Source organism: Vanellus vanellus (genome assembly GCF_965231255.1).
Source record: "Vanellus vanellus genome assembly, chromosome: 5".
NCBI lineage: Eukaryota > Metazoa > Chordata > Aves > Charadriiformes > Charadriidae > Vanellus > Vanellus vanellus.
In genome coordinates, this window is record NC_138910.1 from 63,147,220 (window position 1) to 63,173,370 (window position 26,151).

The window sequence follows — 26,151 nt, forward strand, 5'->3', positions numbered from 1 at the left end:
TTCCAGTCTTTCTTTGTGGATTAGCAGAATACTTGCATGTTAGTTCTGTAATATTGTATTGCTGTTGACGCTTGTGTTGCTTCTGATGACCTTGGGTGTTCAGGAGAGAGAAATAATCTGTGTCACTTCATGCATATTGTATGTTTTTTCCTTTATTCAGCACAGCAAGTTTACTGGAAAAAAAAAAAGTATTTAAAAAAAACAACTGTTGCATCCTCTTTTTGTCATCACAGGTGGCGACAGACAAGGTTGCAGGAAAGCTGAGCTCTACTCTCTCATGGGTGAAGAACACTGTATCGCACACCGTCAGTCAAATGGCCAGTCAGGTGGCAAGTCCATCTGCCTCATTACACACTACATCCTCCTCTACCACTCTGTCTACACCGGCGTTATCGCCATCCTCACCAACACAGCTGAGTCCTGACGACTTAGAATTACTGGCTAAACTTGAGGAACAGAACAGGTGAATGGAAGATTTTTTGGTCTTCAAAGTATAGTACTGAGACTAGAATTGGTTTATTGCAATTTTAGCATAGAGGCTGTTAAAGGGGGGTTAGGTAAAACTTCATGGCACAAGATTTCAATCTCAAGGCCCCAAGGTTTAAGAACTTGTGTTCTTGTGCTATGTTTTTAAAAGTTCTTTTTTTGTGGAACTCTAAAAGGTGTCTTTCTCTCCTGATTTTACAGGATTGTTTATAGCTAATCCTAAGAATTTCCACTGGAGCCATGTGATTTTTGGTATCCAATTTCATAGAATCATAGAGTTGTTCAGGCTGGAACATCAAGTCCGACTGTATTTAAAATAGAGTATCTCAGGGAAGAAACTTTCATATAACCTTCTCACCTTCTTACATCAAAATTGTAATTTCCGTTAGCTTTTTGAAGTGTTAAAGGTGTCTGAATTCCATTTTCTGATTTTTTTTTTTCCACTTTAACCAGTTCTTGCTTTCCGCTATATAACCTGCTCTGTTTAGAGATGGACCAATGTTCAGCCATCTTTATTTGCAAGAAATAGTATATGCATCCTGCTGTCATGCTAATGGTGGCAGATGCTTAATATCTTAATTTCATGAAAAGTAAATTCTTAATTAGTCTTTTCTGTTCATCCTGGCTTTTTTTTTTTTATATAGTAAGCAACTGTCTTGGCAGCCTTTCCATGAGTCTAGATTTATGTGTACCATCTACAGTTCAAGATGAAACTTTCAGGTGGATCAGTTGCTCTTCGCATATACAGGGATTGCAAATTGGCAAACTCACTAAGAAACAAAATTGGACTGTATGATTTCTTAAGGCTGAATTTCCAGAACCCATAGTTACTTGCACTTCTGAGGCAGGACTTCTAAGTCATCTGGCCTTTTGCAAAATTTGGTTGTATTTTTAGTAGTTCATGAGAGGTTGACTGTAAAGGAGAACTTGAGCTCCAAATAGGTTTTAGGCTTAGCAGATAGCTGCAGGGCTTTGACACCTGCTGAAGATTGCTATCCCCCGTGCTGTGGTGAAGTGCTGAGTTTGATAGTTTAGCTCAAACTAGCTTCTGCTCCACCTTCTGCTAGCGTGCTGGACTTTGCACCCAGGCAGTTCAGGTACTCGGGTTTTTTTACTCTCCTGATTTAGTTATGGGGGTAGTAACTTTCAGTAGAGAAGAGTTACTGGGAGGAGGAGGGGCTAATGCCATTGTGTCACCTGGCCCGTCTTCTCTCATTTTTGTATTCTACAGCCTGACAGCAATACAACATTCAGGGAATTTGTTATATCTGTCTAGTTCTTGACCAAGAATGGAAGGCAGCTTCTAGAACCACCTCATCCTCTTTTCCTTGTGGTTTATGGGATTGTCTGTCTTTCAAAGACAAACTAATTTTTGCTGTGCTAGTAGCAAATGTAAATTTATCAAAAGAAGGAAAAAAGGAGTGCTTTTTAGAAGGCTAATTTGCATTTAATCTGAGGCATTCAGCTCTGTTCACGACTAAGTGACTAACTTTTATTTGAAAAGCAGTAATATCTGTTCTTTGGACTGCTTATCTGTGTTGGAGTGCACCTCTAGAGCCATCTCGTTAGCCCCGCATTTAGACTAGTTTTTATGTTGAAAGAAGAACGTGAGCTTGGTCTTGCTAGCCTTTCTTTTTCAAGTCAGCTTTCTTCATTTTGTAAATGTAAGCTAGCAAATCCTGTCTGGTTTTATTTAGTTTTAGCCAGACCTGTTGTTCAATCCCACAGTAGTCTCCTGTGTGAATTCTAATTAGAGGCTCTTCTATCAAATGTACCTTTTCTCATGAGATACTGCATTTTAATACAGAAATGTGATGCTCTTGTTATACTGGGTGCACTGTAGTTTCAGAACAGTTTGACTCTGCATTTTAGCACAGTGGCACTTTGTTGACAAGGAATTGTGCTCTGAACACAGGGAACTATTCTTGTTTCTGCTTGCTGGAAGAATTGCTGGTGATGTATGTTTTTAAAGGTTTCCTTTTCATCATTAGCTTTTATGTTAATAAGGAGAATATGAATTAGCTAGAAATGGAAAGAACTCAAATTGTATCAAGCTATGTCTTGTAGCATTCTGTAATCCACTTATACTGGAAGTCCCCTCAGAATAATGAGGTAGCTCAGTCCAGAGTCCTGGTGGAGCTGTTTGGCATTAGTAAATCATTTATAAAAGTTTTAGGTGAAAGAAAACAGTGACTAAATGCCACAGAACTCGCTACTTACTGTAAAAAGAACTTCCCGTTCTCAAATCTAAGGACAATGAGTTTATCCAGGTAAGGTCAAATTACAGAAACTTAGCATAACTTCTATAGAAAGCTGTGAAAACTGAAAGTGACTAGTTAGAGCCTTGTTTTTTATAACTGTAACTTTTATTCTGTGCTTGTTTTTCCTCTGTGATTACTTTGAATTTGGTCTTCAGGCACTGTCTCAGATTCAGAGGAGTTCCAAACCATAAATTTTTGTTATGGGTGAGGTTTCTATACATTAATTTTTTTAAATTTTCTTCCTCAAAACAAGATTTTCTGCATTCCCTTAATGTGGACTAAATTAAAATTGATCTTGAAAAAGCTTGATTATTTTCTTTTTCAAAGGCACTACTATTTAACCCTTTTCCAAACAAAATACGACTGTGGAGATTGTACTTGTTGTTTTCATGAGCTAAATCACCCTTTTTTCCCTAACTTCCTTAAACACCGGTAGGTGAAAGCTGGGAACAGGGGAAGCTAGTATAAATATCTCTATCGTAGCAGAGACCTTAAAAATTGTAGGTATGCAGAGATTTGTGTACAATTTCAGGAACAATATAACTCAGATTATCATTTATTAAATATTTAAAACCTAACCTGACCTTGCTGAAATGCTTTTGTGCAGGTGCATTGAGAAATTATTCAACCAGATCACTCTGATTTACAGACGCTGGAATTCTTGCACGTTAAAGCACAAATGAAACTCTTAACATAGCAAAACACTTTTTCAAGTTAGTCTGAATTCTTGCCCTTACGTAACATGGTCTAAAAAATGTCCCCCTGCTTATGGGGCTCATATTTGTTGAGGATAAACAAAGCACACCTTTTTTCCCTGAATCCCCAGCTCCTTGCAAAATTGATGGCCATAGCAACCAGCTAACGGGGGACTCTCTTCAGCAACTTGTCCAGCACTTGGCACATCTTTATGTATACCTTGCTCACCGATAACCCCAGAAGTTCTCACATCTGAACTCCAGGCGTTAATTGCACATTCATTAGCTATACTAACCACTCTTGTTGCCTGGTCCTTGTTCTTTAGGTCTGAGATTTTTCCCGTTCGTTTATAAAACACCATGATGATTTGTGAACAGTTGTCAGCAAATGTCAGGTGTTTTAAAATTGCTCCAGGTTTTAATTATTCTGTCTGTATTTACACTGTCAAAAAAAGTGTAATCGGGTAGACTTTTAGAAGGCTTTTTTGTCTTTTCTTTAAAACTACTGTCTGTTTTGCAGTACTTTGCCATTTGACACTATCATTGGGGGGGTTTTGTTGCTAGTAAAGTCAAAGCCCTCTTGCTCATACTTTGTACCTCAAAACGACATCTTCCCTCCACATCTTATTAATCTCCAGTTGATGAATGTGTAAAGGAGTGTTGGACTTGCAGTGCTTCTGTATTTTCTCTAATTTGGTATCTTTATGTATTAAGATTTAGTTCATGAGACCAGAAAATACTTGTATTAAAATTTCACTTCTCTTAGTAGTGTTGATGTATGATGTGGCATTTTTATCCATTTCTTAAAAGGCTGCAACGTGAGCTGTTCTGCTGCCTGCAGAATTACTTGAGATCTTAGAAGAAACAGTAACATTGACTAGTTTTTCCTCTTCAAATTTAGTACAAATGGATGTTGGAAACAACCTTTGGGTGCATTCTTTGTAAAGAGGTTGGAAGAATTGATTTCTAAACAAACAATTAATAGTGTGGTCCTGTGACTAAAAGAACTTGAATTTGTTTTTTATGTGCTTTCTTTGCAGACTCTTGGAAACAGATAGCAAATCCTTGCGATCGGTAAATGGGTCAAGAAGAAATAGTGGATCTTCTCTTGTATCTAGTTCATCAGCTTCTAGCAATCTCAGCCATCTTGAAGAAGACTCATGGATCCTGTGGGGGAGAATTGTGAATGAATGGGAAGATGTACGGAAAAAGAAGGAAAAGCAAGTTAAGGTAGTAATTGGACACTATTTTTTAGGATATATTTGTAATGTGGTAGAAGTGATACTGTCTTATCTTCCTGTTGCTTTGTTTTTTTAAATAAATATGTAATAGAAGCTTCCAGTTGAATCTACTTCCATGCTTAAGCCCTTAGTGCTTCCTATGTAACTGTTACTGGACTTTGGTAATGGTTTTGCCCAGCAAATGTCTCTTACTGAAAACTAAATGCGTTTACTGTATCTTGAATACTGAAGCTTTCAGCCTACCTCTAATGAGAGATTTGCATGAACACAGGGAATGCTTGTTTCAAGTTTCTAAAATGGAATTACTGAAAACCCACTTCAGGCTGTCTGATAGCTGGATGCTATGATTCTTTCCCACTAAGCAGCTGTCTTTTTAAAGCTTTCTTATTAGATGAGCTGATAATCCTACTGTATGAGGCTCTGAGGAGTTTAGCTTTTGTGCGTGCCAAGTGTGCTGACCTCAGGGATGACCTTAAGCAGAAGAAAATATACTTTCTAAATTCTGAGTGGATTGGACAAACTTTGACTAGTGTGTATCCAGTCTGGGCTAGTCATGGACATGTACAGAAGTGGAATTCAATTGCAGTTTAAATTCAAACTAAAAAGTATCTAGGGCATTTGAACATGGTGTTTGCCATGTTTCAGAGGCAGCAAGTACAGCAGCGTGGGATTCTTTGTAGGCAAGCCTGTTCTGCTTTGGTTCTTTATTGACTCTAGTCTGTAGTTTTATGTGCAGAATACAAATTTTCAGGGTCTTTTGAGCCGTTTGAAATGTGTGTGTATGAATAGGTTGTGGGAAGCCAGAACAATAGGCTAAAGTAAAGTATCTTTTATGTGAAGCAGTTGTGAAGAGAGAACATGACTTGAGAGAGGAAACAAGGGAAGAAAATTAATTCAAGACTTCTGCTTGCATAGGGAAAACGGTTTTTGGAAAGGTGTTCCCAAAAGGCCAAGAAAAGAAGGCCACATGAACCTGGCAAGAGAAAGCAGAAATGAGATGGTAATAAGTAGATGTGGTTGGATAGAGTTCATTTGAACTGCCTGCATTTGAACATTTTAAAGTGTCACGAGTGTCACTTGTTTTTACAGCTGGGAGTATTTGCCTTACTCTCACTAAATATTTAATTATATCGCTAGTGAGTTTTCTTTTGCTGGTTAAATAATTCTCAATATTTTCTTTTGTTTTTGTTTTGTTTTTGGAAAGTCAGCCTAAACTGTTTCATTCGGCATTTACGATGGCATACCAGAACATCCATACCTATTTCCTGATGGTGCCAGTAGGTATGACTTTAGCAGCATAGGTATCTTTGTCTTGGCTATAAAAGCTGGTCTTAAGTTATTAGATATCTGGTAAGTTGTTTAAGTTTTGGCCATAGGTGTATATACCTTCCTGCACTGGTGATGCCTTCCATCCTTATGTCTTTTGATCCATTTCAGAACTCCCTTCCTGTTTATGGAGGGATTCTGAAGGATGACTTAAGTCTGCTTTTCAGTGTGCATAATACTGTGTAGAATAGCATTGTTTTAGTGCCGCTTAGTAGGTGTATTTTCCTGCTGTTCCTTTAGAATTCTTGGAGGCATTAACTCTGTTATTTTGTCAAGCAGGTGCATGGCGAGCAAGAAACCACTTGCTAATGCTTCATTATTAGTAGCCCTGAAGGCTTTAGGATTGACCTGCAATCTGATAGTGCATTGTTGACAAACAATAGCTAGAGACAGATGTGAAAAGTGAATGTGTTAAGGTTGTTGTCTCGGAGTTGGAGATCTCTCAGGGAATAACACAGGGTGTCACAGTTGTGTCATAGACAGGACAAATATTTGGAGTGGCATTACTAGGATGGTTCTGAAGAAGGCTGGAGATCTGAGGTATAGGAGAAAATTGAGGTCAGTGATGCAAAACTGCAGTAGAGTTTAAGCTTAACAAAAACAAAATTTGAAAGCAGGAGTCTAGAAGTTATAACTTAGTTAAAATCTCAGTTTGTAGAAGTAGGAGAATTATATGGAACAAACAGGAAAAAGAGGAAGCTTTGCAAAACAGGAGATCGCTCTGGCTTCAGAAAAACACTAGTGAAAGAAACTATCCTTTAGGAGACAGAATACCTTAACAGTTCATAAGGTACAAAAAATTATTAAAGGAACCCTCTTGTCTTGAAGAGACAATCTTCTAGGTCAGGCTGATCCTAGTTGCAGAAAGTACCACTAAGACAGTCAAACTTCCTTACTCATACTTTTTTTCTCAATTTTCAGATCAAGCAACAAGACTACTTTCTGCTTGTGCTTTCTGAAAGGACAAGTACCAGGTTCTTAGATCTGTTGATCTAGGAAGGTTTGAACTGTGTAATACCTAGCTGCTTTGTTTTTTTTCAGGGAAGATAAAGTAAATTTTGTTAATTCAGTAGATGTAAACTTAATGTTTTCTTGGTCTAGTGTCTGAAACTATATTTAAATATTTTCTTAAAGAACTGGGAAATACTGGCACACCAGAGAAATTAGACATAACTTGTCAAGTTTGTCAAATGACTTCTGATAGTAGTAGTGGGCAATAGTTTTTGTTGTAGTTGTCTGTGCTGCAGTTAATTCCACTTTTTAATCATTTACCTGTCTTGGAAATAATTTTTAATTGGTGATTTTTTTATATCTCAATTGCTATGAATATAATTACAGGTGTTATCTTCCATAATCTTTTGTGAAATGTAAAAATAACTATCAAATTCTGGCTCATCAGAATTCTTGTTTAAAATTACGTGACTATTACACTTTCGGAGTAGCTTACTATGAATTAGGGGACTACATTCATTAGCTAATTTAGCCACTAAAAAAGATTCTGACTCTCCTTGCTTTTGTTAGCTGACAATTTATCAGGCTAAAATTGAGGTTCACACATTATATAAACTCCATGATTGGTTTGTGACATGATGTAAACATTCTCTGAAGTTGTGAGGAACTTTAAGTTCAAATGTTTTGTTCTTTAGGCTTATGTTTATATTTTCAGGAAATATAACTGAATTTGTGTCTTTTTTTTTTGTGCTTTAGGAGCTTGTTCGAAAAGGGATACCTCATCATTTCAGAGCAATTGTTTGGCAACTCTTATGCAGTGCTCAAAGCATGCCAATTAAGGATCAGTATTCAGAGCTTTTGAAAATGACATCTCCGTGTGAGAAATTAATAAGAAGGGACATTGCCAGAACATACCCTGAACATGACTTTTTTAAGGAAAAAGACAGCCTTGGACAGGAGGTCTTGTTCAACGTAATGAAGGTAAGTCAGTATTTCAGCCTTTGAAAATACATTAGAAGAATGAGCACAAAAGCCTAGAAAATAATTTGCCATATATATACTGAACTTGCATCAGTTTCATGTATTTTTTAAACTTGCTCCACTTAACACAAATAATTTAACAAATTACATTCCAGTTTCAAAGATAGCTTTCCAATATGGTATTCCTATAGTTAATGGTTTTACTTTATAAGAGATTTAAAAAAGTTAATAAGTTTGCATTACAACAAAGTTACATGCTAAATGCTGATAGTATAGTGGAATAAAGTGTGCCACAAAGTAAAGTAAACAATGTTGACCAAGACAAGAACACTGTAAATCAGAACTAGCATTCAGTTTTGAAGTGTTTGAGAACCTGCAAGTGGTAGGAGCAAAGGGCAGGTAGACGCTAATGTGCAGTTGTTACAGTTCACAAGCAAAAAATGAGAATCCCACCATAAAATTAAGTTTGCGTTATTTTGTCATCTTTGTACTAGAGCTTAAATTTTGAAAGACAGACTTTCCTATACAAGATAGTTTCAACAGAAAAGTTGGCAGGTTTCCAAATCGCAGTAGCTTTGATGACTCTGAAATAAAGATTCAACATGCATGCGGATCGCTGCATTTCCTCCACCTGTAAATAAACCTGCAGCACATAATTTTTCTGAAAAGAACTGTTGTTTTGTTGTCTGGTCTGTCTCTTAGAAAAGTAGTAACCTTGTGCAGTTTATATGCCAGCTGTCTCTGTTATTTTTTGGCAAATTCCTGTAGTTGCAAATTGCATGTATTTTATTTATTTATTTTTAGGTATGTCTAGTTGTAGCTTTGTAGGCTCTCAGAGAGCAGAGTTCATACCACTTTGTAGCAGCAGGTAGCAACTAGAATATCTGACTAAAACTTCTGAATAGAAGTCCTTGCTGAATTTGGGAGAGAAAGAGTAAGCTATTCACCAAATAACAGCATGAACTACGATTACTTTTTATTGATAACGAGGTTCTAATTATTGAGAGTCATAAAACTTTATTTCTCAGGCTTATTCTTTGGTGGATCGTGAGGTTGGATACTGTCAAGGAAGCGCTTTTATAGTTGGATTACTGCTTATGCAGGTAAACTTTTTATTAAAACTATGTGAACCTTTAAAATCCCTGATAGAATGCATAATATATCATGGTGGTTTATTGGGAATTCTTATAATGGTTTTCCTTCGTCATTTTATTACAATGGAATTGTCAAGGTCAGCTGTTTACTCTGCAAATCAAATGAGACTTATTCTCTGTGATTCCATTTGCCAAGAAGGTACTATCTTTGAGTGGGAGAATACATTTAAGGTAGGATTGCCGCCTTGCAAGCTATTTTGCTGAATGTTGTTTCAACTGTTAACAAACTTCTCACTTCAATTGTACTACACTGAATCACCTCAAATGGAACTTCACAGTTGATTTTATAATCTTAAAGCTGGCTTTGTATTACTGCCTTTTGTTTTATGACAAAGTAGGGTACCTTGTAAGAAACTTGCAGACCTCCATTTCAGTTCAGAAATCACTTGATAGAATTCAATATATAGAAAATTTCATTACAGTAACTGGTAATAAATCCCTTAAAAACAAAAAAAAGGGGAAAAACCCCAACAAAATAACAACCAAAAAACCCCCCTACATGTACACACACACACGGACACACACAAAAAAACCCTTAAACCCTCCCAGGCCCTTACTCTGATAGAGCCTTACACTTGTCCAGGGTTTTTACTGTGCTTTTTTATTTTTAATATAGATGCCAGAAGAAGAGGCGTTCTGTGTGTTTGTTAAGTTAATGCAAGATTACAGACTACGAGAGCTCTTTAAACCAAGCATGGCTGAACTGGGTCTTTGTATGTACCAGTTTGAATGCATGATACAGGTACATACAGCATCTGTCAAAGTTTCTCTTCAGTAACTATTAATAAGAAGTGTGGGGATTACAGTTCAAGGGCAGGCGTGTCTGTTGGCTCATAGGCTGTTCTCATGACAGTAGCTTGTTTCAGGACTTCAGAAGTAAATGCATGTGGCTGTGGGGTCTACTTTTTTAACCTTTGGCAGACAGTGACTGGCTTTAAACACAGAAGCATGAGGATTTGTATTGCTACAGTTTAAGTATATGAATGTCTAATTCTGTTTGGATTGAAGATTCTGAAAGTCAATGACTTCGTAGTCAATTCATAGCTATTTTAAAAAAATGAAACCTGGGAGATACCCTCAGATGTAGAATTAAAACTGTGTTCAGATTTGGGACACAGAACATTTTTTTTTTTTTTCTTCCTGGTCAGGCTGTCAGAGACAAATAGGTTTGTGTTTTGTGATGCAGTTGCTAACATGATGATGCTCCGGGGTGGGATGTTACATAGCAAATAAGACGTAGGTCTCTGGCCATACCCTAGACCTTTCCAGTTGTTTTTTTTTTTGTAGCCCACTGTAGATGTGACTTAGAGATTTACAAGCTTCGACTTCTTATTGGGATCAGGAAGTGTTTTTGTAATCTGTGCTTTGCAGGGTAGAAGTGCTGTAGGGCATTCTGTACTGGGAATTGTGTTGCATGGTTCTTGATGAAGATGAGTAGTATCTTTCCAAGTCCTGTGTTACGAAGCTGCTGTCTGTCCTAAATATCAATTATTTTCTTTTATTCAAAACTTGTCCAAAACATGGACATGCTAAAACTACTAGCAGAAGCTTAATGTATATTTTTTTCTTCCTCTTCTTTTCCAGGAGCATCTTCCAGAGCTTTATGTGCACTTTCAATCTCAGAGTTTCCACACTTCTATGTATGCGTCGTCGTGGTTTTTAACTATATTCCTTACAACTTTTCCACTACCAATTGCAACAAGAATATTTGATATCTTTATGTCTGAGGTAACTACCCAATACTTGTATGATCCATTTAAAGAGTAGCTGTTAAAAGCAGTTATTTAAGTAGTGGTATAAATCCCATTATGACAGGCAGCTTTCTACTCTAAGCCTATTGAAGAGTTACCAAATCTGTCAGTTCTGGGTGCAGTGCAATAGCATTACATACAACACTGACATCAGTTTCTTAGTATTATAGTAAGTTTGGGGTGGAAAGTAATGCTGCTTTCAGACCAAAGTTAAAGCTCCATGGGGATATGCAGGCCAAGAAGAGAGAGTGTTGGCATCTTTTATTGTCCAGATGATGAACAATAGCCAAAGAAACTTATAGAATTGTTCAGTGTCAGTATCATGAAGACGCCTAAGTCCTGTTTAGGATTGGAGCTTTGTGTGATTGTAAATGGTAACAAACCAAAGCTTTTGGTCCGTTTATGCTCTTTCTCTGCAATCATCTTTTGGAAAATAGTAAGTCAAAAGTGGATCCTTTCAGCTTACACTCAAGAACGTCCAAGATAGTATAGATGAGTGTGACATTCCTTTGTATCTGTTTAACTGCATTGTATCATGTCTGAAATTAAAATGGCTTTTTTGAGAAGTGCCCAGGGGTTTTGTACTAGATATTTAAAATGTTTGATAAAGCTGACATAGAGAACACCTGTTAACAGTTTTTACCTCAGCACTAGGCTTTCTGAGGGAGGGGTCTGTCATTAGGACAGATATTCAGACTACATGTCCTTGGGTCAGAATAAGAAATTAGGAACCAATTTATTGAGACATTTTTCAGTAGCCCTTTTGCCTCTGAGAAACTGGGTGAGATTTCCAATGTTAATAAATAGTAGAATCGTTCTGTACTGTTGACAATGCCATGAATAATTGTTGGGTATTTCTTAACTTCTGTTTTCAGGGTTTAGAGATAGTATTCCGAGTAGGTTTAGCAGTACTTCAGATGAACCAAGCAGAATTACTGCAACTTGACATGGAAGGAATGTTACAGGTAAATTAAGGTTATAATAATTGTAAGAGTTGTCTGAAATGTGTAGTGTCTGTGTATTTCCTTGCAGCTATTAATTATATGTAATCTTGTGCTCTGATTGCTTTTAGCACTTTCAAAAGGTCATTCCACATCAGTTTGACAGTGGTCCAGACAAATTAATCCAAGCATCTTACCAAGTCAAATACAATGCAAAAAAGATGAAAAAGTAGGTATAACACTTCGAGAAAATAGATTATACTGTTGCTGAGAGCTACTGTTTGTTTATCTTTACAACTAGTTATTCAGTATTTCATGTTGATTTTTCAGTCTTTAAATTTTTTGGTGTTTTATACTATAAAGAGTTAAAACTGAAGTTTTGTCTGCAAGAAAATTCTTCTGAAGCAGTATTTTCTGTTTTTCTTAAATACAATAAAGCTATATGTCACTTATTTAAAAAAAAAAACTAAAAAGCTTTTGAAGAAAGCTGGAAGTTATGGGGAATTACAGCACTTCTGTAAATGGGATCTGAATAGAAAAAGCAGTGTGTGTGGGATGTATTTTTTTGGTTTTTTTGGTTTTTTTTTGTGGGGGAGGGATTGTTTGTTTTTTTGAGGCTGAAGCAGGGAAGGGAGGTTAAACTTTATGATCTGGCCTAAATTCTTAAGACTTTAGTTCTCAGGAACTGTAAAAGTATTCACAGCGCTAAAGAGTGCGTGTATGGTCAAGATAAGTGCTGTTCAAAATATAAATTGATGAAATTTTGTAATAACATTGATAATTGTAAAATAACTTTCATTTGGGCTTTGAAATCCTGAGCATAATACTATTTATTTTTTTTTTAAGGTTAGTTGCATGTCGTCTTCTCTGTGTTTCATAAATTCTGTTTTGATAAGCCAAGCTGCACACATTGTGCTTTTCCAGGATTAAGTTTGGTGATTCTCCAGTTGGTTGTAATGTACTGTACATTCAGTGTTCCTGCACTGCAGATTGTGCTAGGATCTTTCAATTTGAATTTGCCGATCCTTCTGTCAGCGGCCTGTGATCAGTGCTGTAGAGTGATCAGTCTTCTCTAAAACAGAAATAGTAATAAAGCTTTTGGGGAAAACATTTTCTCTGAAAGCCAATATAAGTGTATGTAGTTTAGACTAGGAATGGCAGGATTTTTAGACTTCCTTGGTTGTGTTCTGTAGAGGCGTTGTTTATCCCAGCTTGTTTTTTCTTGTTGCCACCTTATTCAATTGGGACAATTTTGTGGTTTGCTGGAGAGGTGCCAAAATTATTCTATATGTTTAAGATCTTTGTCTCAAATCTCTTTGCATCTTTTTGTCTTCCAGACTTTCCAAACTGTGTTTTCTTTTGGCTGAATCTATTCAATTGATTATTGTATAATTACATTGAGTGGTTATTACAGAGTAGCTCCAAGTCATTGCCACTGCAAATGTATACAAGCAAGCACCTGCACTTCAGAGTGCTGGTTCAGAGTCTGTTTGTATCTACAGAAGTCTATGTTTAAATTTAATGTCCAGTCTAAATATTTACAGGAGTGCATTGCAAGTGGCCACTCAAACAGAGGAAATGTCAATAATCAGTATCTCTGTTCTACTGTTGTTTATTAGGTATTACACCAAGAAGTAAGTTACCCTCAGTTTTGCTAATCATAACTTACTATTTCTAATTTTTAGGTTAGAAAAAGAATACACTACAATAAAGACAAAAGAAATGGAAGAACAAGTTGAAATTAAAGTAAGAGAGCCTTAACAGATTTATTTATGGATCAGTTTAATTCCTAGATGTGGGGTTACACATTTGATCTGTATATGTAGCAGGACATATAATTGAGGTCCCCAAATTCTTTTCTTACAGCATTTGTATTTGGGATGTCTGTTCATAAAGGACACTCATAGTGAAATTATTGAGACTTCTGGTGGACATCTAAAGAAAAATCTTTGATGGAGACCTGCTGTACTTAATTTTCATTATTTTCTGCTGACTAAAGCTTGATTACAGATGGCCTCACGTATCAGAAGTTCCAAGTATGCTGGTTTAGATGTAGGTGTCCCACACAGGAGGTTTGTAAGACACATGTTAAAATAGAGTTTATCAGAATGCACTTGAGTGTTTTATCATTGATTTTGAGATCTTGATTTTTCTTATGCATTGGACCCAAGACTGAGTGTCTTCTTTCTGCAGTCACTTTTTCTTTTGGGGCTTCTGCAATTGATACATAATGAGGAAAAAAACACCCTGCGAATGCAGTCTGTGTTTCCCTTTTACTAAGTGACCTACTTCCTGTATGTACTTCATCAATGCATCTTTTTGCTTTTGTGACAAAAATAGGCTTTTGCTGCTTTTTTTCCCCCTTTTTCACGTGTTTTTCACAGCATGGTGTTTGATCTGGATTTGCCTCCTTGCTTTTAGGCAGTGGGAAAAATGATGGGCAAGTGTAGTATATAAAGCTTAGTAGAGGGAGAAAGGTACAGTCTTCCGTCTTCCTATCCACTGCCACATTTCAACATCAGTTTCTAAGGCATTGGTTCTTCAGAAAAATTCTGGGATCACAAAAGTGTTTTGAGCTTTTTCAGGCAGTTTGTTATTGTTGTAACAGGCAGCAAGACAGCAGCATTATGACCTGCTGTAATGGCATCTCAAATCGGAAGATTTGCAGCTCTCTGCAGAATAGGACAGAATAAAAATCATTTGAAAGACAATGAACTTTAGATTTGAGTATTTTAACTTACTTTAAATCTTTCCCTGCTACCTGCCCCCCAAAAAACCCAACACCCCAACCAAATCAATGAAACAAACCGACAAACAACCCCAACCCAACTAACCAAACCCAACAACCCAAAACTGTCTGTTTCTAGGCCCTGCTATGGGACCTTATATAAACCATTTCTGACTTACCCTATTCTGCTAAGAAGCTCTGCCATTTCAGGGAGATGGGAAACAAGCATGTTGAGTCTGCCTCTTAGCCTGGCAGAATAAAGCGTTACTGAAGTGATATCCGTGGCCCTATTCTTAGGGATACAGATAGCTTCTATCTGAATGCTGACAGCTAAAATTTACAGGAAATGCGGGTAAAATATGCAATTCAGTACAATTCTTTCTCTCTTCTGGGGCATCTGAGGTAAATAATTCTCAGTATAACTTTACAGATTAAATAAATATTATTATATAATTTCGTGTAAATTATTGGGGGGAAAAGGAAGGAAACCTTGTAGCTAACCTGTCCTAGGTGCAGGGAGAGGACTGTGATAATGTCATGATCCCTAACCATGAAGACTGTGCCCATCTCTGTTTATGAGGAGGAGGCAGCTGTCAAGTCTAATGTGTAGATAAGCCCTGTGGTTGAACTGCAGATGTACTGCTTTCATCTAATGCAACACAGATGCTTTTGTATAACACGAGACTTCATCTCATCTTTGCTGTATCAAGCTGTTTAAACGCATCTTTTGAGTTAGTACATAATATAAAAGGATGTTAAAAAGGTCACTAATTATTTTTGTATTTATATTGATCTTCATAGATATGATGAGATAAAAACATTGTTAGCTTGCTTGGCTTTTATCAGACTTCCAATTCATAAATTGAGAAATACAATTCTGAACTGTTTACCTTCCAGAGGTTACGAACTGAAAATAGACTCTTAAAACAGCGCATTGAAACATTAGAAAAAGTAAGTATGCTGGTGATTAGACTTAATCTGTGTTAATTTATACTTAAATTGATGGCAATTTTATTATGTGAAATGGGAATCTCAGAATTATAGTTTACTGTTTTTCCTGCTAATCTGTAGTGTTTACTAACAGTGCTTAGCCAAATAGCATGCCAATAACAAAGCAATTAGGGTCAGTGCCTGTAAATATTTAAGGTTGTTATGTCTGGCTCTTGGTGAATATGAAATCAAACATTTTGACATACCCAACTTTTGTTGTACTGTTCTCTTTCTGAATTAGAAGCATCTGTTCCAAGTTCAGAAGACTACATGAAATAGTGGACTGCTTGGGTGGAAAAGAGGTTATTGTGAGAGAATCTTCAATTTTGAAAATCTGAAGTTGCTGGGTGTTTTTATGTAGGATCAAAATGACAGACCTACCAATGACCAGAGAGAGATGGAGATGAAGGCAGATTATTTCATTGCTAGTGAATACAGCAGTAGAGGGGTGTTGTTGCAACATTTGCATTCAGTACCGGAAGTCTGCCTCTGAATATCTTTTAAGACTTATTTCTCACAGAGTTAGTCTGGAATAGACTTTTGTTAGGCTTCATTGTAACTGGATATAACTTTAAAGGTGCATGATAACTGTTGTCAATACATTGCCAACATGCAGGCGTTGTTCTCTGATGGTCTCTTCTATATCTGGTGTCATGCTTCCTGTGACAGATTGCATCTGAGCTGGTCTGCTCTAGAATGAGAACATTCTTGTCCATCTTAACCACAAACAGCAACTATCTTTCAACAAATGAAATTGAATGCTCTTGTGCGTTGCAAACAGTGGTTCATGTTTCACAGGGAAGAAAATGGTAGACTCGATTTAGAGTGACATAATTGAAAGCTGTCACACTTCAGATGTTAAATCCATTACAGTTTCTTGGAAAAACGGTCAATCAATGTCAAATTTGAATTAATTGATTTCTGAATTCAGTTTGGAAAAATGCACATAATAAGGACATACTGTGAAAGTTGTTACCAAAAATACAATTTTATAAACATCTTTGTTTCTAATATTGAAGTGCTGATAAAATTAACTGAAAAGAGCACTCTTTAAAAGAAGTTTGAAGCTGTAGTGAATCACTTCAATGCTGTTGGCAAATTTCTAATAGTAGTTATCCCTGTTTTATACTTAAATTGCAGAGGTTTGAAATTGGATTTAGTGCTTTTGCAAATTCTGTACTTAAAATTTCAGAATTCACTTTAGTATTCCATTCTGACTGGAATTAGAACATTTCAAAATGGGACAATATTATCTATTAGTAAGAATTTCTGAAGATCATTATCATCACAGCATCTGAAAACTGATCATAAAGTGTGAACAAACACATTTTTTGAAACTTAGTTTTATTTTAAAGTAATTTTTCCTCATCCTAACCTGTATGATCTAGTTGTGATTTCTTTAGTGTACCTTAATTACAAACTGCTTACCTTAACTTCTAAGTCATAGCTCTTATCAACTAGTTTGAACTTTAATTTTAATAAAAGTTCCAAAGACAAAGATGGTCTGCGAATAGATGTGTTCTCTGTTGTAGAATCTGCAAAAATTGAGCGCTTTCAAGGGTGATAGAGTAGAAATTAATTAAATGTGCAACTTGGGTGGGGAGGAAACGTAGTGCTTGTCGGTGTGCATAAATTAAAATTTCTTTCTTGCAAAACTTTGGCAAGGAAAGAGAAGTCATGAACTGCTCAACTGAGTTACTGCAAGAGTTCAATAAAATAAAATATTACCTGTCATAGCTGAAATTTTCTACTTGTCTCTGTCAGTTTGCACCACTTAACTTTTCTGCTTCATCTTTTTAGAAGCTTTAGTTCTGCATGAATGCCTTGGTGCTTAGTGGAGTTCCCTTTGTGCTCAAATTATGCCTTCCTTTCATGTTTTGGACAGACCATAGACCACATCTTGCATCTATCTACTATATAGTATCAGATAATGTATCAGTAACTTTTGTTAATTAAGAAAGCAAGCCATTCTGATAACAACACCCAGTCTCCTCTAGGTGAATTTTTAGTGTTACTGAAATCTGGCTTTGAGACCTTGTATCACAGAAAGACTGTGTTAAATCTATTGCAGAAAAGGCTGCTTCCTGGGACTTGCAGGCTGAGTTTCCCTAATTTGCAAAAAGAGTTTGTACAGAATACGGGTAGAATTTGGGCATTTTCTTTCTCTCAGCTCTTGTCTTTTTTTTTTTTTTTTTTTTTTGTCACTATTATCACCCCTTTGTTTTTTGGTTTTTCTTTTCCTTATTCCTATCTGAATTTTTCCTTTGTAGGAAAGTGCTTCCTTGGCAGATAGATTGATACAGGTATAGTCTTTTAGTGTTTTTCTCTGACTCTCTTCCTACTCTCAAAAAAACCCGAACTGCTTTAATGCATGCATATTTGCATGCTGTACTCTATCCCTGCCTTGCTGATTTGGAATAAATATAGAGCTAATATCTTGCTAGATGCTTGTTTAATTTTGTTTACTAAAAATATATGAACCCAATACCTGCACGCTATGTTTTTTCCTAACCTAATGTAATTTTTAGTACAAATTCCTATGACAAATGGATTCTATGACACTGTATTAACACTGAAATTGAATAATGCAAACTTAAATCTGTGCATGTACAAATAAGTAATATTGCATGAAAGGAATTTTATTGAATGCAAGTACGCAATTGTGCTTGCTAAATGGATGCTGAACTTAGTGATAAAGTACTAAAACAGCTGTTTAGTACTACCTTGTCCTAAAATTTCTGCCAATTGTATTCTATGCTGTTTGCAAAACCAATCTGATGAAATAAGCAGCTAAGCATCACAAAGACAATCTTTCTTGGATTTGTCCTCAATTGCTTAAAAAACTAAATTATGTCCTAAGGGACAAGTGACAAGGGCTCAGGAGGCTGAGGAAAACTACCTCATAAAACGGGAGCTGGCCACCATCAAACAGCAGAGTGATGAGGCAATTACTAAACTGGAGCAAGCTGAGAATACCATCAGGGAGCTCCAACAGCAGCAGCAATGGGTAAGGAGCGTGGCAGCACATCATCTCATCTTTTTCACTCACTTGTGTTTATTTTTCCCCCATCATGACATGGTCTCTGTGCTGTCCTTGTAAATGCTTGTTCATTGTGATTTTGCATTCTTAAAATTACACAAATCAGACTAAGTGATATTTTGGTCTGTTCTTACTGATTATATAAGATTCATAACCCTGGACAGATGTAAGTGATTTGTTTAAAAACAAAACAAAACCCAAACAAAAAAAAAAAACCACCAACAGAAAAATCCACAACAAAACACACCAAGCCAAAAACCCAACAACATAAAGAAAACAACCCGAAAACCCACCACCACCAAAGAAATATTAACAAAAAAACACCCACAAAACCTTTGGTAATTCCTAATGGTAAGAACCTAGCCTTTGCAAATTGCGTCACTCTGAATACTCAAATTTGAGAGTTGATTCATAATGCCTTTACCTAGCTTCTCATTTAAGTCAGTGTCTCCATGTTAACGTTTTTTCTGCGTACCTACTTTTTTTTTTTTCCTGGCATGCTTAAATTTGCTGCTTGCAAGGATATTGTCGCTGAGTTTAGAATTACAGGACTTCATTAAAAGGTGTGGATTTACATGCAGATATAGCAGGAAAATAACTTTTAGCAGCTGTATGTAGTACTGTGTTTGTATATACTATGTGTTTTAGGTGGTATAATGTGCAAGACTTCAGTCCGTTACTGTGAGACTGAAGTTACTTTTTCTACGCCTCTTACAAAGTGCTCACTATCTTCTCTTGAGAGAGGGAGGGAAGCAGTTTCAGCAGTCTTCACATGCTGAATAAGCTATGTGCTAGCAATATTGATGTGAATATGCTCATATTGTTTTAAGTAAGTGATATCCAAGTACTTGTCTAAAGCCCTGGGTGTTTCAGGTGTATGAAATATAACTTTTTTTAGAACTACAGCATACTGCAGCTGCTTACCAGATCCCTTACAGGCAATATAGCAGGTTTTTTTACCCATCTTCCATCAAAGCTCTGGAAATACTTGTACCTCATCTTGGAAGGTGGAGATGAGATTTACTGTTAGACTGAAAAGAAATCATAACTTAAATGCAACATTATAGAAATAGTTTATTTTGTTTGTTTAATGCATTTCAGTGTAAAAAAGGTACATATTTTAAATAGTTGCAAGGAGTTTTTAATGAGCTGTTGCGAAGTAATGTCTAATGCTGCTTTTTATTTAACTTTAGCAATTTCTTTAGGGAAAAAAACATGAAGAAATTATGATTAGGAAGATGGGGATGTTCTAACGATGCTTTCCAAAATTTTAGATATGTTGTAATCTTTCAAGTGAAATAAAATGAGAAATGTTTATAGACTTGGGTAGCCAGCTGTTTACTGTCTGATTACAACAGTACACATGCTTTTAGAATGTGTTTCTGGAGGCATCTATGTTACTTACCTGTATTCAATTAAAAGTTATTAAAAGAGACCAAAATGCTATATTTATCTATTAGTTGATGAGTAATACGAATTTTAAAACTAATCATTTAATTATGCTGAAGACCTTATTAAGTAGCAATGATAGGGAAGCCTGGCAGGTTGCCAAGGCATGGGAACTGGTCCTGAGCAAAACTACAGATAACTGGATTGCAAAATTGGCTGGATTGGAGCTGTGGGGGCAAAAGATTGGACAGGTACTGCAGGAGTTGGAAAGCAAGTAAAATGCGAGAACGGGCAGTTAATCTAAGAGCCACATTTCCTACCCTGCATGCTTGCAGCCTTGTTTTCCTCCGCTTAAGTGTGAACATGACAATAGGAAATAGTCTGACTATGCTTAGAACTGAGGTTCTAAATCCATGTGGTTATTGAGGGATTTGTGCCTAGTAGCTGGCTAACTCTGAAGTGTAAGGAATAGCACTGTGGTTTTGAGGACTGTCTGAATTAACTTAGACAACGTGGTGAAAGTGTTAAGATGGTTTCAATTATAGTTCCCTAGATTCTGCTGCTTTAGTAGGATTTGTAATTGATCAGGCTTTTAAACTTTGTTTGCAAGCATGGAAATAGGAGCAACAAATGTAAACAGCTGCATGCACTTAGGGCACCACCTAGTGGAAATTCAATTTCTTTTGAATTTTGGCATTTCACTTCAAGTAGAGTACACCAGTAAGTCTTTTTGCTACTTCCTAGTGCCAGTAGCTTTGCTCTTGGCAATGCTCCTCTTCAGTTTGTCTTACAAGTATTTGCTTTAATGCTTTTTTCTTTTTTTTTCTTCTAGTTATTTCAGTTTTGCAAAAAGGCTTGCACAGTGAACTTATAAATGGCTACATAGTTTATCTGTACTTCTTTAAAGGTACAGCATCTATCCTACATATTTTATAATCTACATCTTTTCCAAAGTTGAGTTGTCTGTTTCCACATGATAGAAATTGTAAAGTTTTAGTATGAATTTCTGAATAGGACTGTATAAAAAGAACTGCCTAAGGATATTTGTGACTGCCTCTTCTGAACAACACTATGGGACAAAAAAAAAAAGAAACAATCAAAAACAGAACACCACCTGCTTTTGCTTGTAAATCATGAGGCAGGGGAAGAGTGGTTTTTTGTTTGTGTTTTTTTTTTTTTTTAGCTTATTGGTAGCAAAAATACTATCTAAACCATAGTATTTCTAAGAAGGCTAACATTTGCTTTGTTAAAAGGTTATGCATTTGTATTTAAATATAATCTAAGGTTTGTTCTACGAGATTTGATAGCACAAGTTGGGTGGCTTAAAGGTAAGTATTAAAGGTGTCTACAGGATGAGTGTGTGTATGATTAAATTCTCCATTGCAGCACTTCTTTGTAAGGCTGAATACAGAGATGGGTAGAGGAGTATTCTTTTATCTGAAGCCCAAGACTAGAAGCCCAAATTACATGCAACTTTAATTTTTCCTGTGCTGACGTATTTATAGGGAGTTTTTAATTGAACCAGAATGACTTTGTAATAAAGTGTTGTGTCTACTTAGAATCATTGAATGGTTTAGGTTGGAAGGGACCTTAAAGATCAAGGTTCTTCTTACCATTGTTTCTTAGTGAAAGGAAGGGAAGTCCTGCTATAGTACTTCTCCCAGACAACCTGAAAATAGTACTAATGATCATATAATAAATCACATATTAAGTGTCACCAAATGTATTCTGCATATTTCTGAATATATTTAATGTTGTTTGGAAGGGGAAAAAGAAGTGGAAAATAGTAAGGTTTGAGATGGAGACTTCATACTTTACTTTGGATGTGAACTTTTACATCTTAGTAGAGAACAACTCTGGCAGTGTAAGCTTTTTAAAAACAGTGTATGACCTGTACAGTTTTTTATATTGGTAACTAGGAAAAAATAATTATAAAGCTATCGATATTCTGAAGTGCTCTTGGAGTTCAGTGCTTTAGCTACCTAAACGTTTGCCTGGAGGGTTTTGAAGAGAATGGTACTGATCTGTCTTTGTCATGTCTAATCTTTAAATATAGAAACTTGCCAAAGGCTTCTAGATGTGGTGGGTAACCAAAAGATTAAGAGGAAGGTGGTTTCTTCCTTATACTGCTAGTAATTCAAGAACTGCATAGAGGAAGTTGTGCCTGAGTTCAACAGAATACAGAAGGTTTTCTTTTGAGGTGTACTAAGAGCAATGGTATTTGAGGAGTTGGGGTGAGGGTAATCAGCCTATTATAACCTACTCCTGATAACTATGTGCTGAAGGCTTTTTCTCTGTCCTTTTTCTCCTGTTGTTTCTAAATGAAAAAGGTAGCTTCTGCAGGATGTACAAAAATGAATAATCTAACGTTCTGTGCTAGTTAGTACACCTCTAGAACACAAATCTCAGTCTTTCCAGAGATACTTTGATTTTCAATGGTTATGTCTGAATGCCTGAAAATTGAATCTGAGAAATGAGAGGCAGTTCAAGCTAAAGTTGGTTCACATCTTATTTTTAAGAAGGCTCTTCAAGTGTATTATGTGAAGATAGAATTTTAATTGTCTAAACATTCAGATGAAGCATATGCATTTTGCAAGGTAATTTATAGCCACATATTTGGTTATTGTTACAGCAACTCCATAATGCATAGTTTTTTGCCAGGAACTCATGCTAAAATGACTGACAATAATTAAGAGCATAATAACTGATATAGGGAATATATGCTTGTAAATGAGTGTTGTAACCTTATGGAACTTTATTTTACAGTATACTTTTTTTATATTACGTTCTGATTTGCAACCAAAAAGCGGAAAATAAAAATACTCTATTTAGTAAAGTACTACATTTAGTGCCTAAATCTGGAACCAAAGTTAGCTGGGTAGCTGCTGGACTGTTAGTTGCCCTTCAGTATAGAGTACTGGAAAAGCATTCTGTAATTACATGTAATAATCTGTCATCAGCCAAAATAATATTAGGAAAGGTTGTGTCAGTCTCCAAGATCTTACTATTTCTGAGATTTTAAGAAAAGTTGCGGGCAAATAAATCCAGTTTTGTGAAGCCGAGCAAGGACTTGTTTCTTTCAGAAGTAAATGGCTATAGAGCTACATGTTTAGTGCTTTGTTATAAACATATTTTCAACACAGCCAAGAAAAATAGTGTTACTGTGGTTAAAACGTTTGGCTGGTGCCTGGAAATCTGGATTCACATTGTGTTTTTTGTCACAAATTCTAGGGCTTAAGGCAAATACATAAAAGCATTTTTTTGCTAAAGAAGTCAGTTTTAAAGTAGTTTTCAAACATTGTTTTGACTATAAACTTGTGTTACCTTTATATACTAAATATTTAAGTTGTGTGTTGTTTTTATAAGGAGCAAAAATCACAACTTTGTGAATATTGGGGTTTTTTTAATCTGTTTTGAGCTTGGTTGCATTTTTTTTGCCAGTCTATCAAGACTTGATTTAAAGTTTGCTGTGGGTAAATAGGTCGTTACTCCTAACACATTCCTTATGCATCTATCCTTAGGCATCTTTAAATCCATCTAAAGACAGATTTAAAGAAGGCATGACTTGTGCCTGAAACTGGATAAGTAACTTTTCTTACACTCTCCATTAATTATTATTTGACAAACATCAGTTGGATTTTTGTAGTCAAAAAGTTTTCAGAGTACACTTACGTATTTTTGCAAAATCAGGATGTATTCAGCTCTTCAAATCTGCTGTTTTCTCTCAATTTCCTGGAAAGATGACTCCTTACCTGAGGAAAGCACACTGAGTTCGTTCTTGTTCCATATGTATCATAAGCCAAATCTGGAACAAGAAATGTAGAGTCCATTTAACTTGCTGTGTGTATCATCTGATGAACTTGTATAAACAGCCAGGGAATAAGAAAGAGCTGTTGCCTATTCTCTGCATGTTTTTACATATATATGCTACTCATGCTCCCGTATCATGTGAAGCAATTGTAGAAATGCATCAGCATTGTCCACCCAGCCTCTCCTTACACTTAGATCAGGACTACCTCCACTGCTTGCTGAGGCAAAGACACTACGTGGGCTGAAAAGAATACGAATTAAATTAGTATTGTATAAGGGAAAATTAGTATTAAATATGTTATGATCTCTGTACATTAAGCGTTCCATGTGTGTTCAACTGCACAGTTAAGTAGGATGAGCACTTAAATGGATACTCTCAGTGACACTAAAGACTGCTTGCATGAGCTACATTTGCCTTTTAATGCTCTGTGCGTATCCCCTCTAGTATAGCTCTGTGTAGACATATTTATAAGAAATACAATAAATTGTAACACTAAGATTAGTTAGTGTAGACTTTGAATTTGGATTGTACTGTAAGTTATGATGAAAGGCTTAGTTGGCATGCAGAAGTATAAAAATAAATTAAACTATTTCCTTGACCATGTAGTTACATGTTGTAAATCCTTTTGTCCTGTTTGCCTTTGGTCTGTGCGTTAAAAGTCAGGGAATATCATACCCGAACAGAAGCTTATGGAACTGAATTTTGTCAGCTGTTTTTAGATGCAGAAAATGAAATTGTTTGATGCAAACATATACTAAAGACACGACTATTTCTTAATTTTAATGAATACTCTATAGATTTTTAAAGTTGCATTGTTAATGTAATAAACTTCATCTGTGAATCCAGGTATAGTATTTATTCTTCACAATGTAGTTAATGGCACTGAAGACGTGTTAAATGATTTCCATTCAAACTTAATTTTCAGGGTAGCTACGCATACACAGTAACTAGGCAACTACACTTTGGGGGTTTCAACACTCTTTTCTTTTTTCTTTTTTTCCCCCTAAACCAGAAATTTAAATGCTGATTTAGGATGGCATGGCCTGTGAAGCAAGTCTCACAATCTGTGGTGAATATTAAGTAATTTTAAAGCAATTCAAGAAAGAAAAAAAATGTATTTTGTAACTATTGACTGAAGGAAAAAGTAAATTGGGGATTTTGAATACAAATGCTTAGTATGACTTCAGTTGGATGTATCTGTTGAAAGATGCAGTTTAACAAAGCTTTAGCAAGTTGAAAGGATAGATCTCACTTTTAATTCTGACTAATCAACAGTCAAGAAATAAGTTAATGGTGAATTAACTTACTTGAGCAGAACTGTGTTTTTTTCCTTCCCCCGTAGTTTGGAAAGGATGACCTTAAGTTCTGAACTGCTGTTTTATTACTGAGGGAATGTGTTTGGGTGTGCAAAACTGGCTGGGGATAGTCCTGGAGTAAGTCTTGTATGCAAAGAACCAAATTTCTTTGTAGCTTGGGCCTATGCTGCCTGTCTAGAAGGGGCTATACTGCTACTGGTGCCTGGCTATTTCTCATAAATCCACAAGGCTTCTCTAGAAGAGAATCTCAGAAGGAATATGTATAGTGTGAGCGAATGAGAGCCCAGGGTTGGAGTGGAAGAAAGAGGGGCAAACCAAAGTGATTGTGCATTGAAACATACATGGCTTTATTTTAAATCCAAAATTATGGAAGGCTTCTGTTGAATCAGAGTTTAAGTGAATAGGGATCAAGAGAGATACTTGTATTAACCTTGTAATAAGGTAGTCTTTCCTAAGCAACTTTTTTGGCATATCACAAAATAATCACAGATCCTTTGAGAATTTTCAGTGTGCCTAACAATGACAGAAGTGTGAGTTGTTGCTCATCAGTACTAATAGGGGTCTGTTTGGTCTTACATGTTTGGCTGTGTGGAGGTGCAGTTGTTCGAGAGGCATAGCATTAGGGTTCTTATTGTTAGCAGTCTGGATAGACATGTTAGTATACTTGTATAAGGTAAGCACTTCTGTTGATCTTGAGCCAGTATTCCTAATGTTAAGCATTTGAATGTACTTTTCACTCCAAATCTGGCATATAAAACCCCTTTCAAACCATCTGTGCTTCGTACTAAACATATTTCTGCAAACTTTGTAGCATAAATGCAGTTCACGATACAGTGAAGACTTTGTGCTACAGCTGGAAAAAGAGCTGGTCCAAGCCAGGCTGAGTGAAGCAGAATCCCATTGTGCCCTGAAGGAGATGCAAGATAAAGTTCTAGAGATGGAAAAGGTAAATCAAATCAGGACACTCTGTATAAAATAGCTCTAGAAACAGAATACAGGTCCCTGTAATTCTTTACGTAACTGTGCTCTAGAATCTTCTCTTCTATGTTCTCATGATTGCAAGATGCTTTTCAAACCTGAAGTTAATATA

General features: G+C 36.1%; 1 protein-coding gene across 4 annotated transcripts in view; it reads left to right on the forward strand.

The window, feature by feature from the left end:
- Nucleotides 1–236: 236 nt before the first annotated feature.
- Nucleotides 237–26,151, forward strand: part of EVI5 (ecotropic viral integration site 5) — a 69,831-nt gene continuing 43,916 nt past the window's right edge. The window contains exons 1-13 of one of the 4 annotated variants that reach the window (XM_082483634.1): nucleotides 237–463; nucleotides 4,483–4,672; nucleotides 7,717–7,941; nucleotides 8,970–9,044; nucleotides 9,712–9,837; nucleotides 10,680–10,823; nucleotides 11,722–11,811; nucleotides 11,919–12,016; nucleotides 13,473–13,533; nucleotides 15,413–15,466; nucleotides 17,776–17,808; nucleotides 18,366–18,512; nucleotides 25,873–26,007. In XM_082483634.1, coding sequence (XP_082339760.1) covers nucleotides 315–463; nucleotides 4,483–4,672; nucleotides 7,717–7,941; nucleotides 8,970–9,044; nucleotides 9,712–9,837; nucleotides 10,680–10,823; nucleotides 11,722–11,811; nucleotides 11,919–12,016; nucleotides 13,473–13,533; nucleotides 15,413–15,466; nucleotides 17,776–17,808; nucleotides 18,366–18,512; nucleotides 25,873–26,007 — 1,527 coding nt within the window. In that variant the 5' untranslated portion in view covers nucleotides 237–314. The remainder of the gene's footprint in view (nucleotides 464–4,482; nucleotides 4,673–7,716; nucleotides 7,942–8,969; nucleotides 9,045–9,711; nucleotides 9,838–10,679; nucleotides 10,824–11,721; nucleotides 11,812–11,918; nucleotides 12,017–13,472; nucleotides 13,534–15,412; nucleotides 15,467–17,775; nucleotides 17,809–18,365; nucleotides 18,513–25,872; nucleotides 26,008–26,151) is intronic. The other 3 variants (XM_082483635.1, XM_082483633.1, XM_082483636.1) reach the window with 3 other exon arrangements.